Genomic DNA, 12,164 nt, shown 5'->3' on the forward strand with positions numbered 1-12,164 from the left:
TTGTCGACGTGTCGATCGAAACCGAAACCATGCCACCCTCCTCCCTGGCCAACTAGTTCCCAGAGTGCAACGCGCGCCGTGTTGCATGCAGGGCTTTATGGAAGTAGTCAATTTTGTGGTTTTTGATGACGCCCAGCAAATTTCTCATAGGAATCATGTTTAGTTTCACTAATTAAAAAGTTAATAGACATATTCTAGTTAATTAGCCAACTTGTCTCGACAGCAAGCCCCTCCGCATTACCTCCCCCTGGTCGCAGAGCTCGTCTGCACAAACTGCATTAGTGTAGTTTTCGCGGCTTTCTTTAAAGAAATCTGTAAAGCCTAAAAAACACACCCTGTACATTACCTTCCAAGTCGGTGGTTCTCAAATGGGGGTCCGTGAAAGCATTCTAGGGGTTTGCGAAGCCCAGCCTCGTCAGTTAAGCCTGGCAGTAAAAGTGTTCTTTTCTTAAATTGAGCAGAAACGTTCCAATTTGTGGGTGAGCGTTTTCGTGTATGGGCCAATAAAAGCAGACTACTTCACACTAGCCCTTAGTTACGGTATATTCATTTACTGATTCCTTATTATATTTAACCTATAGCTTTCCTTTCAACGCACCACTAACGGGGTCCTCCACCATCTCCGCTGATCCACAAGGGGTCCGGGAAACAACAACGGTTGAGAACCACTGTTCTAAGGCACAGGTTCTCAGTGTTCTTAGTGTTCCAAATTCACTCGGCTGACCCTGCCCCCAAGTAAAGTGTTTCTCCAGTTCATACGTTCCTTTAGCAGCACATCTAAGCCGTCCATTGATGTACGGTTATGAGCTAAACACTCCCTAGAATGCACATTACTGTTTAAATGGTCCATAGGCTTCTTTACTGCTTTATTGAATCAACGCAGAGGCCGGGAAGGGTCCTACAGCTAATATTCCTTGAGGCCTAAGGTCTGGAAACCCCTGTACAGCAAACTTCGCCCAGTCGTAAAAGCTTGTGCCTGCGAAATATTCCCGAAGCCCGCGGTTTGCAAAGTACTGAGTGCACGAAAATGAAGCCATTTACGGTATCTAGACACAAGCGAACCAAAATGAGAAAAACAACTAAGCACTAAACCTTTCTTACACCAATTGTTGAACCGTACGCTACACGGAGATGAAGATCGCTAAGGTTTTGCGTTTTCGGTTGGCACCGAAAGAAACCAGTAAACTAACTGCCGAGCCAACTTTATTGCAATTGGGGACGACCGAAAACTTCCCCCCCCGCCCCCCGCCCCGCCCCGCCCCGCCCCCGCCCCCCCCCCCCCCCCCCCCCCCCCCCCCCCCCCACAGAGTCAAAGGTGTCCTCGAACAAAAAAAAACCCAAGCTTCAAGAGAAAAAATCTTTCTACAGCTTTATTTTGTGCCGGCACGGAACACGGCCTACAACAAACTGTCCACGAGACTGCCTTCGTCTCCTTCTCCTGTCGGTACCCGGGACATTTTAAATGTAATCATATCACGACCATGTTCCTTGGAGGTTGGGTGGTCCTGCAGCAGTGTCCTCTAGGGCGTGTCAAGGAGTACCTAATAGCACGAGGGCTCTTAGCTCTGGTCAATGCTTCGCTGCCCACTTTGTACAATGCCAGATCTTTGCCTTTTTGCCGGAATCGCGTGCCATCCGCATCAAATGCCGGAAGTAGCGACCGGGAAAAAAAAACAACTTCTGACACAGTGTTGTAAGTTGGTTTCCGTGAGGCAAGTCTAACTTTAGGGAAGAGCGTTGCCAGAAACCATCGAGCAGCTTCTAAATTTGGCATGCCCCCTAATCTTAATTAAAGATAATTAGTTCATTACAAGGAGAGAAATATGCAGTCCTTTTGCTGCCCACTCCGTGCTTCCCGACTTCATCCGTAGGATTAAGATACATTGCAACTTTGTTTTCACTGTGACCCCCAACACAAAAGGTTAGGCCGCCTAACTTAATCCAATCCACGAGCCACCCTGAGGCAGACGAGTGGGACCATCGTGCCCGAAACGCGTCCGCGACCGTCGTGTTTGCCACATCCTAAAAGGCGGTCACCCCTACCTTCACAAACGGGACAAAGCCTACCTTCTTGAGGGCAAAGGAGGCGGTCTGTCCGCTGTGCACCTCCTTGACCGGCATGCGCTTGCGGTGGATCGACTTGACCGCCACGGGCTGGAAGTGGCCCAGGGGGTCCGGCCCCAGCAGCAGCACCTCGTTCAGGCGGATCACCCCCTTCAGCGTCGTGCCGGACACCACCGTACCCACGCCCTGCAGAAGAGCGTGAGTGGGGTGCGTCACCGCGGTATAAACTGCTACAAACAGACCTCGACGGCGATAAAGACTTCGGTTCGTCAAAAAAGAAGTGTGCGAAGTGCAGATATTCTCACCGCAGACTTTGACATAGATTCTGCCTCGAGTCTGTTCTAATCGGTGAGACTGACGAAACGAGAATGGATATTAGAAAAGAGCCGGTTTATTGAAATTTTTGAGCTTTGAAATTAGGGATTTTTCATTAAGCCGCAATGACGATCGTCGTTGCTGCGTGCTTCGGGTCGTACGACTCTCACGAGGCACCAAGCACGACGACGTCAGTTTTCAGTAGGGATGCTACCGTTACCGAACCAAAGCCACGTGACGTCCGAAATAACGACCACTGCCGCGTGCTGCAGGCCGGGCGTTCGAAAGAGACGTCCCATTTTTCTCCCCCTGTCGGCGACTACATTCCTTTGGATCATAATTACCGACGAATTATATTTAGGTATTGTTTTAGTAATGTCTATTATTGAACCCTTCCATACTTTGTTGTTGAATGCGGCGACATTTAAAGTTATTTGCCGACCGACGACTCGTTAATTAGCTTGGCAACCTGCGCCTAATTAGTGATAAAAGTAGTCCCTAAATAGAGTATTTTGAGGGAGGGAGAAAGGGGGTTGCAGCCCTTCGAACGAAATGGAGGGGTCTAGTAAATGAACCGACAGGCGTGCCGGTGAAAGTTGGGGAACGAAACGAAAAAACACGTAAAAGGAGGCACCGCACAAGCACACCGTCGAACTAACGACGCGCGAGGACATAGCGTACACTTTGGTGCTACCGAAGTTTAAAGCTGCACTTCGTATCAAATCTTTTCATATCTGAAACAATCGTTCGGGAGAAAGATTGGGGCAGGGCTAATCTTGTACAACCATCCATCGAGAAACCAATTTACGAGTCAACCTGACCGAGTCGAGCGTGCCACAGACAGGAAATCCCCGAGGCTGACCCTATAAACGCATTTAAAAGAAAACGGGAGGCACTCACGGGCACCGAGTAGGTGTCGTCCACCTGGAACTCTGCGGGGTCCGCGTCCAGGTTCGGCATCCTCGTGGACAGCAGGTTGAGGAACATCTTGAGCAGGAGGAGGTTGTCCCCCGTCACGTTGGACACTTGGAAGATGGGGCACAGCCTACAGGAGGAAGGAGAACGGCGCGGTCTCAGACGGTGCCACAGAGCACCCGCGCCAGTCCCAAGGTGCCGACGCCGGGGTGGTAACGCTTTTTTCGCGGTACGGCTCCTCCTTTTTTTTTTTTCACTTTGATGGCGCCGAAGGAACCACAGGCGTGCTTGGCGCGATTATGCAGGTAAAGCTTTCGACAGACTTTGCCCCGTTGGAGTGCTCATGGCTGAGCACGTGCCAACCGACGCGGCGCTTGTACCCAATTCGTTCTTCGCACTATGGGAAGAAAATTTGGGAGCTTGGAAAACGCACGAGGGTGCTCTGGGAAACCCCCGTGTTCCTGAAAACCTGAGGTTTTCCCCGAGATTCCAATTTCCCCGACCATCCCCGTCCTTAAATAAAATGTTTTTCCAGATTAAACGCCACCTTAGCAGATCCGAGTTATTCGCTGCTATGTTACGAGCCAAAAGCTAGACCAGCGAAGCTGTAATATGGTGGGACGACCTCACGGACGGCTTCTTGGACGACCTCAAGGACGACGCCTAGAGGACGACGCCTAGAGGACGACGCCTAGAGGACGACCTCAAGGACAACGTCTAGGACGACCTCAGAGACAGCTTCTAGGACAACCTTGAGGACGACGCCTAAGACAACCTGAGGGACAACGTCTAAAACGACCTCAAGCACGACGTCTAAAACCACCTCAAGTACTTCTAGGAACCTCGAACATGACGTCTAGGACAACCCCAAGGTCGACACCTAAGACGACTACAAGGATGACTTCTAGGATGACCTCAGAGACGACTTCTAGGATAACCTCAAGGATGACTTCTAGGACGACGCCTAGAAAAATTAAGCCTTTCCACACTGGTAAAAACCAGAGTGGAAAGGCTGGAAAGGTTGCCGCCATTGATTATAGATGGCAGTAGCTGTCCAGAGTTTTGTGGCGACATTTATTTGGTGACGGACATGAAACTGGGAAAACTAGCCCTTAACAGCTCCGCTGTAAAAGCTTCGGAACCAGCGGTCTAGTTTAACAATCTAACGATGTTCACATAGTTCAGATTGTTTTCCCGGCACAACTACGGTACCCGGAACACGCTGCCACCTGGCGCGTTTACCGCATCCAAAAAAGCGTTTCCTCGATTTTCATTTGACGACGTCGCGTCGTTGAAGTGTCGCGGCAGCAGTGGCAGACGCGTCGGATGCCTTTCGGCCGAGGGTCGGTCTCCAGCTCGACAGTACCCAGAAGCTTCAACAGCCGGGAGTTGAGATTACGCGACGATGGCGACACTTGCGTTCGGTCATACTTTTTGCTGGCACCTCCGGCACCGACTGCCAGGATTGCAGCGCCCGACAGCACGACACGCGGGCATCCGCGACGTCGTCCGTCGCTGGTTCGGCACCACCCTCGATGTACGGGCGGGGTGGGATGCCAAACGCGCCAATCAGAGACGCGTTACCAGTGTAAAACCGTCGCCGCAGCGGGGAGCAACGGCACTGAAGCCGCCGACAATTTGATCCCCACCTTTCGGTGACAAAATTGGTGGCGCAGACGACGACGTCGTCCGGCGTGTGGACCACGACGGGGATCTTGCGGCAGCCGGGGGACTTGAGGATGCGCACGAGGAGGCGCATGGTGTCCTGCAGCACGTTGGCCGGGCACATGTCCATCTTGGTGACCACCACGAACACCGGCACGTTCAGGGCCAGGGCCAGGCCCAGGTGCTCCTTGGTCATGCCCACCACCCCGGCGTTGGCACCCACCTGAAAACGCCACACTCATTGCGGACCACGGCAAGGGCCTGGCGTGTCGGGAGCGTGCGAGGCCCGAAGGGGGCGCGCCACTCTGCTGCCTCGGAAACCTTCCCGTGTCCAGCATTGCCCCACGAGTGTTCTCATGTCGTTTGCCCTGCAGGAGTTACTCGGAGTTTGGGTTCAATCGTCTCTCCTGCAGTTGTGGGAGGCAAAGACGGCAACGTACCGCCCCATTTTTTGCTTATTTGCACTAAAATATGCCTCATCGAAGCACTTGTGCCTCCGGTGGTCCGAAAATCACAATGGAACAACACTAGCCATTGCAGGTAATTTATAAAAGCTGCGTGAGAAATATTTTTCGCTCCTCTTATTATCCGATTGCTTTTTGCACGCTGGCGATTGAGTGGACATGCAGGGATTGAAGAGATTGCGGCCGTTTTTGCCAGCTCATGAAGGGGATCTGTGCTCCCCACTTCCAGGCCTAGTGCAAAACAAGTTGGCACCAACCGCGACTCAGAGCATTCTGTATGCGCCTGGCTCAGGTAAGCCGACGTTGATTAAAAACTAAGGTTGCTGCTACGCACAATGTCTATGCGAAATGATTTTGCTCAAGCTGCACTGTGGTGCCACTGTCCGATCGCACACTTCCAATAGTCTGCAAAGGCAAATCTTGACTGAAAAAAAAAGAAAAAGAAGTGAAAGCCGTTTACAACTTCCTGTAACGCCGAATTAGAGCGCAGCTCTTGAGGAGGAGGAGGGAAGGGTACTGAGGTGAAGGTATGTCCCTCTCCCCTCCTCCTCACATCCTCATCCTGTTGGCTACTCCTCCCTCCAAGCGACGTCGCCTCACAAGGGTCACGTGACCACTGTGAGGTCACGTGGCGATGACGTCATCGGCATCGGCATCGTCACTGATAACATCATCAGTGACGTCACGCGTCCCATAATGCACCGCGCGGTTACGCCGACGCCGGCGCCGCTCAAGCAGGGGAACAAGCGCCTAAGAGCTGCACTCTAAAAAAAAAAAAAATATTTTTTTTAAGCAGTTTGCACCCTATTCAACATATTGGCCCCTCAGAGACCCGGGGTAGGAACTACGGGTAGAGTGATTGGATTCGGAGAAGAGACTATCAGATAGATAGATGAAACAGCCTTCTTGAAGTTTCGTGGACCAGCAGCAACGTATCGGGGGATGCCGACACACACGAGACGCCGCAGTTCGACACGGCCACAGAACCTGCTGGACAGTTCACCACTCCAAAGGCACGCAGACATGAAGACGAATGACTGGTGACAGATGCCTATTGTGGAAACCTGGAACTATCACTGGTGTCAACGTGGCGCTCCGCTATAGTCAGTTACAGGTTAAGAAGGTAGCGGCAAATGCCCCTCAAAGGGAATCAGATATCCCTCCGCCACCTCCGCATCCAATAGCGTCCCACCGTTTCCGTGACGTCGCGGCCAACGCGCGAGGAGGGTCTTGCCCTTTTGTACATATTTGCTTTATCTTTCGACTTTGACTTAGCATTGTGGAAGCCACGAGAGAGAGATTAGAGTTCTCCCCCACCGACGGAAACAAATACGACTTTCGGGGATTAGCTTCCCCCCCGATGGATACAAAGGCTGCTTTCAGGGGCTCGGTTCCCTCTCCGATGAATACAAAGGTCGCTATCTTAAAAAGTGGGATCGGAGACAAGTGGGAATCCATTGAAGCGGAACAGGGAGCGTTTCCAGTGAACTCTTCTTTCGACTGCGGAGAGATTTGAAACGGGCGCATCACACTTGTGGGAGGAGCTTCTCCTACCTTCTTGACTTGTAACCGACTATAGTAAAAGCCACTCGCGCCGTCCGCGGGTGAACCCACTTCGCATTTAGTTTGATTCGGCTTCATAGCTTCACGAGTGCCCCTTGCAGACGGACCTGACGTCTGCCGCCGCGGTGGGCGACTACGTAGAAAATCGGCGGCACTTCGTGGATCGCGTCAAGACAACAAGACGACGTCGGTGCCGACGTACCATGAGCATGGTGAAGTCCGGAGCGTGACCGGTCATGCCGAAAATGGTAGTCTTGAGATAGCGCTCGTGGCCCGCCAGATCGATGAAGGTTATCACCTGCAGAGAGCACAAGAATGAACTTTTCGAAAAATATCTTTATTCTGCTCCTAGACGACCCTGCAAAAGCGCCTGCAAAAAACTTCACCCTAGAAATTTTAAAACTAGGGTACAAAAATTTTCCTCCGAGATAAATTTGGGCGAAAGCAAAGACCGGTGGGAGACGGGATCGTGACAGCCTGGCCGGCGGTCATCAAAACCGACACAACTACCGTAAAATCCCCGAGCCGGCGCCCACTCGAAATATGGAGATAATCGTGTAGAACTGGGGGATGGGCACTTTCTAAGTCAACAATATGTAAAGATATGTCCTTCGTGTATTTTCCTAATGTCATGAAATTGAGGGCCGGGTGCCTGCTGTGGAGTGGGCGGGTCCTGAGTATTTTACCGTAAGCGGCAAAAATGCAATAATAAATTGTTTCTGGTGAACTGACATGTTCCACGTTGCGTCGGGTTGATTCTTTTTGTGTCTATCCGGTTCTTTTTATCTTTTTATGTTTACTTGCTGTACCGTGCACAAGTAAATTTTTTCGGTTGTAAGTCAGTGCTTGTCCACTTTCTCCTTCCACTAGTCCTTCGTCTTTTTTTGCACTGTTTTAATATCATTTCAACATGACCAGCCAACTAGCCCCCAACTACACACCTTGTTCAAGTCTTCTTCCGGTAAAAAGTACAGCTTTAGATGACGTGAGCCTTCCACTGATGTACAGGGTGCCCCCTCCATAAAAAGAAGTGTTTTGCTAACCATAAGTATGAACTATGCATTGTCGAACGCCCCGTTTCCAGCCATACATAGCACTAGCGATGCCAAAGTTTTAAAATCGACAGTTACCTTATTCAAAAGCTAGATGATTTCTGGAAATTTTCGGTGGAAAATGATGGCTGACGACGCCTGCAAACGTGTGGGGCTGAACGGTGCAAACTACCAAGGATGGGCCCCATTTTTCCGTTGAAAGTTTCAGAAAATGTGTGCCCATTATTGTTACAAGGTCTGTGGGCTATTTATAGCCTATTGTATACTATGTGCGAGGCCACACGCTCTGCGGGTCCGTTTCGTTGCATTGAGCACTGTACATGACAGACACTCTAAGTGACTGGTATTTACAGGTTCCCCACGAGGTGCAACTTCAAGGGTGCCTGTAAGAGGATGGCAGGGAAAAAGTCTTTCGAGCAAATATAAAGACATCTACATGTGCTCCTTGCTCTCGTTTTTCCTCCTTTCCCATTTACCAAGGCTCACCTCTCCCCTCTATTTGCCCCCTCTGCTCTCTCTTTGCCTCCTCTCCACTGTATTAGCCACTTCACTCCCCCTTTCGCTGAAACGTATGTTGGATGGTTGAACGACCGTCAGGAAAGCACTAGGTGCTGGCCCTATAAATGCATAGCGTTACAGTCACCAGCATTAACATCAGGACATCATCCATCCTCTTCATAATTATCATCATCATCGGGTGGCCCGAGACTTGACCCGGATTATTTTAATCCAGCCTGCGTCCTGAGTGGACACAGTAATACCGTATTTTCTGGTGTATACGTTGAGTGTTTCCCACCAAATTTCCGTCGGTGCGACTTATACACATTTTTTTTCTATAGGTATGGGCCTCAACTGCGTAAATTTGCCACAGGGGTCATATTTCTCGTTCGATTCATTGACAAGAACATTGAAACTTGCTGTCACTTGTGCATATATTGCAATCATAACATACCACATTTTTTCGCGTATAACCCACATCTAAATTTATGAAAAATCAAAAGCACAGTAGGGGTGCGGGTCATTCACGAATTTCGGTGGGCAGTGCGGCTTCACGGCAATGGGCATGAAGTCGTAGGTATAGATTCCCCAAAGTCACTCTTCTCTGGTTATCCTAGAAACTTTCTTCTTTCCCCCTTCTCCTCCTCTTTGCGGGTAGCCATCTCAGCTTTGTTTTTGTGGGCTCCGAGACAGCGATCGCAGCTCTGCGCTGTCGTCAAGTCCATTGCCGAAGAGATCAGAAACCGAGCGGCAGGCCGGAACTATGATCGCTACGATGTTTAGTCGTGCACGCGAGAAGAAAGAATCAGAAGCTGCAAACCGCAAGCGGCAACTGAAGATTGTTCCGTGATACAAAGACTGGTGCATACCCCGAGCTTGAAAAAGCGCACGCGAAGTTCATCGAGAAAAGAAGAGGCGGCGGTCACGCGGCATTACCGTGACTTTTCCAGACGAAATAATGCGGAACAGTTCCAAAAAGTGCTGCACCGACGACGACGCTATTTGCAACATTCAAGGCGCCAGCAACGAGTGTATTCAAAATAAAGGTGTGGTTTCTAGCGAGATCTGGACATTGCTCCGAGTGGCCAGTCCGGGTAACATGCGAGGAATTTTTTTTGCTTTTTCCGAGAGTAGCAAGTTAGGGGCGTGGATTATATGCAGGGGCGGGTAATGCACGCAAAAATACATGGGATTTTAACGCAGTTTTGCTGGGTCGCCCGTACAAACATGTCGGTGCGACTTGCACATTGGTTTTTTTTGAAGGCAGCCGTTTATACGAGGGTGCGACTTAAACGCAGAGGTGCGACTTATAGACCGTAAAACATGGTAAGTACTTCCAAAAGCAATGACGGTCTTGCAAGGCCTGCATTTAGTACTGTGTCCGCTAGGGACACAGATGACGGTAAGGAAGAGAAGGACGAACGACGTTTCGATGGCAACGTGGGGACTACGAGAGATGTGGTTCTTCGCAATACTCTGTGCTACCAAGTCGGGGGGATGCGGATACCTTGGAGGACTGCTCGCAGATGCGCGTCCAGTCGAGCTGCCCCCCGTGGGGGTCCGGCTGGTTGACCACGTTGCCCCTCGAGTCGAAGCCCAGGATGTCGTTGCCCACACTCGAGGTGCGGCCGGACTCCACCTCGTGCTTGTGCCGGAACAGTTTCTGCCGGGCCAGGCCCCGCCCGTTGTCCAGCTCCCCGTGGGTCAGCACCCCCAGTAGGGTGCTCTTGCCCGCGTCCACGTTGCCCACCACCGCCACCCTGGGGCGCCCCCGAGAGAGGTTTTTATTTGAACGTGACTTATGAGAGCCCAACAACCCAGAATGTGATTTGTGGCTCAAAATGCGTTTTGTTTTCTTCCCAAAGATTGTCAATCGAGAATTGGCCAGTTTGAGGCGTGCTCATGCTCCTTATCGTGGTCACATGCCTTTCAAACTGGCGTACCCAATATATTCAAAGTTCCGGGTCACTTCAGTGACACATTCACTATTAAAATAGAAAAGAATATGAAACTTTTTTTTCTGCGGCTTCGGAAAAGCTGCAAATACGTTGATTGAAGAAAAATGTTGCACAGATGACCGGAAGTATGTGTACTATGTCATTTTCAATATGGCGACGTACCACGGGCTGGGCAATGCGATGGCGGCGCACGACGAACCAGCGTCGCGACAGACATGGGACCGCTACTTCAGACAGTCATTCATGGTACCGCCCAATTGATCTACAAGCGCAGGAAAGCGAGCGGAATGGATGCACGTGGGAAATCATCGCAAGACAAACGATGCACACAACATCGTCGTTGTCTGCTTCCCACGCCGGAGAAGTGCAAGAGCGGAAAGAAATTAGGTAAGGAGAGATAGCCAAGTGGCTTTTGGCAACTCCCCTTTCCTCTACTTTTCCCCTCCTCCTCGGTCCGCTAATCGGCCACGAGTCTCCGTGCTCAAGTTGCGGGTTCGGAGCAGTCGAGGTTTTTGGCTTTATTACAAAGATACGAGACTCTCCAGCAAAATATTGATTGGGCAGAGTCCCAACACCACGTGGTCAAATGGGGTAAACATGCCCGAAGGAGATATTTTTTTTGTGGGAAAGTTTTAGTTTGCGTTTTCTGCTAATGCTTTTGTAATGTGAAGCTTTCTTGTATCAGTCTATTTAGCAAACAGTGTCATTTTCAACTTCAAGTACTTTTTCACATTTACATTTATATTTCATGTTTTTGTTTCTTCATATTACGCATGCGTTTCGTGTGCCTGCTTTTCATGCAACACTGCACATATGCGTCAACGGTGCACCCTTATGTAGGCCCCCTGGCTGTTTAGGGGCACCGCGAAAGAACAGTAAATAAATAAATATAAAATCGCCTAACAAAAGATAAAAAAAGTTTTTAGCCACACGGTCGTAGGCTTCACAAGTGTGTGAAGCAGCCTCGATGGCGACAGCTGTTGCGGAAACTCCTCAGCCAGATTTGTGGCGTCGGCGCTGTGCCAGGTCGAAAACCTAGTTTCATGTTTACTCGAGAGTGTACCACCCTGTGACGTCAAGCAAAGCGCGCGCACAGGTGGACCTTTTACGTTTGGCAGGGTCGCCGCTACAGATTCTTCATTTTGGAACTCCATCTGTGTGCGCTATCAGTTGCGAGACAACCCATGCTAATAACAGCACCTGTTCCGATTTAGTCCTAAGCAGGGACACTGACTCGTATGTGGAGTGTGTTTCCTTTCCCACATATACTTCACAGACCACAAGGCTCTGTCGTGCGCGATCAAGTAAATAAAGAATGAATGTACGTCAGGATGGGTGTTATTACGTGCAATAAAAGCTATCGCTGTCACTTTTGCACAAACTGCGACAAAAAAGCTGTGAATTTTTTTATAGAGAATGCGTCTAGCACTAGGGTTTAATAAAAGGCCTCCAAGAAAGTACAATGCAAATGTGTTGCACTATATTTATTAACTTTGCGTCCTGCTAAACTTAGTGGAAAGCGTTTTCTCGGAAGAAAAATTGAACTGGTATACGATTATATGCTGATTCTGGTATGAATTGCCACGCTGAGTTCGGCAGAATTTAATGTCCGAAAACCTCACAATTATATGTGCAGCACTCGCTGTGCCCCGTTTGTCCCCCAACTTTAT

At 50.1% G+C, this 12,164-nt stretch overlaps 1 protein-coding gene across 3 annotated transcripts in view; it reads right to left on the reverse strand.

The window, feature by feature from the left end:
• Nucleotides 1–12,164, reverse strand: part of LOC8043266 (GTP-binding protein 1) — a 37,984-nt gene that overhangs the window by 8,979 nt on the left and 16,841 nt on the right. For all 3 annotated transcript variants that reach the window (XM_029994259.4, XM_042294482.1, XM_042294481.1), the window contains exons 5-9: nt 10,044–10,296; nt 7,189–7,284; nt 4,944–5,182; nt 3,280–3,424; nt 2,068–2,250 (exon numbers count right to left, since the gene is read on the reverse strand). In XM_029994259.4, coding sequence (XP_029850119.3) covers nt 2,068–2,250; nt 3,280–3,424; nt 4,944–5,182; nt 7,189–7,284; nt 10,044–10,296 — 916 coding nt within the window. The remainder of the gene's footprint in view (nt 1–2,067; nt 2,251–3,279; nt 3,425–4,943; nt 5,183–7,188; nt 7,285–10,043; nt 10,297–12,164) is intronic.

Source organism: Ixodes scapularis, unplaced genomic scaffold, assembly GCF_016920785.2.
Source record: "Ixodes scapularis isolate PalLabHiFi unplaced genomic scaffold, ASM1692078v2 PGA_scaffold6__148_contigs__length_123643588, whole genome shotgun sequence".
Lineage (NCBI taxonomy): Eukaryota > Metazoa > Arthropoda > Arachnida > Ixodida > Ixodidae > Ixodes > Ixodes scapularis.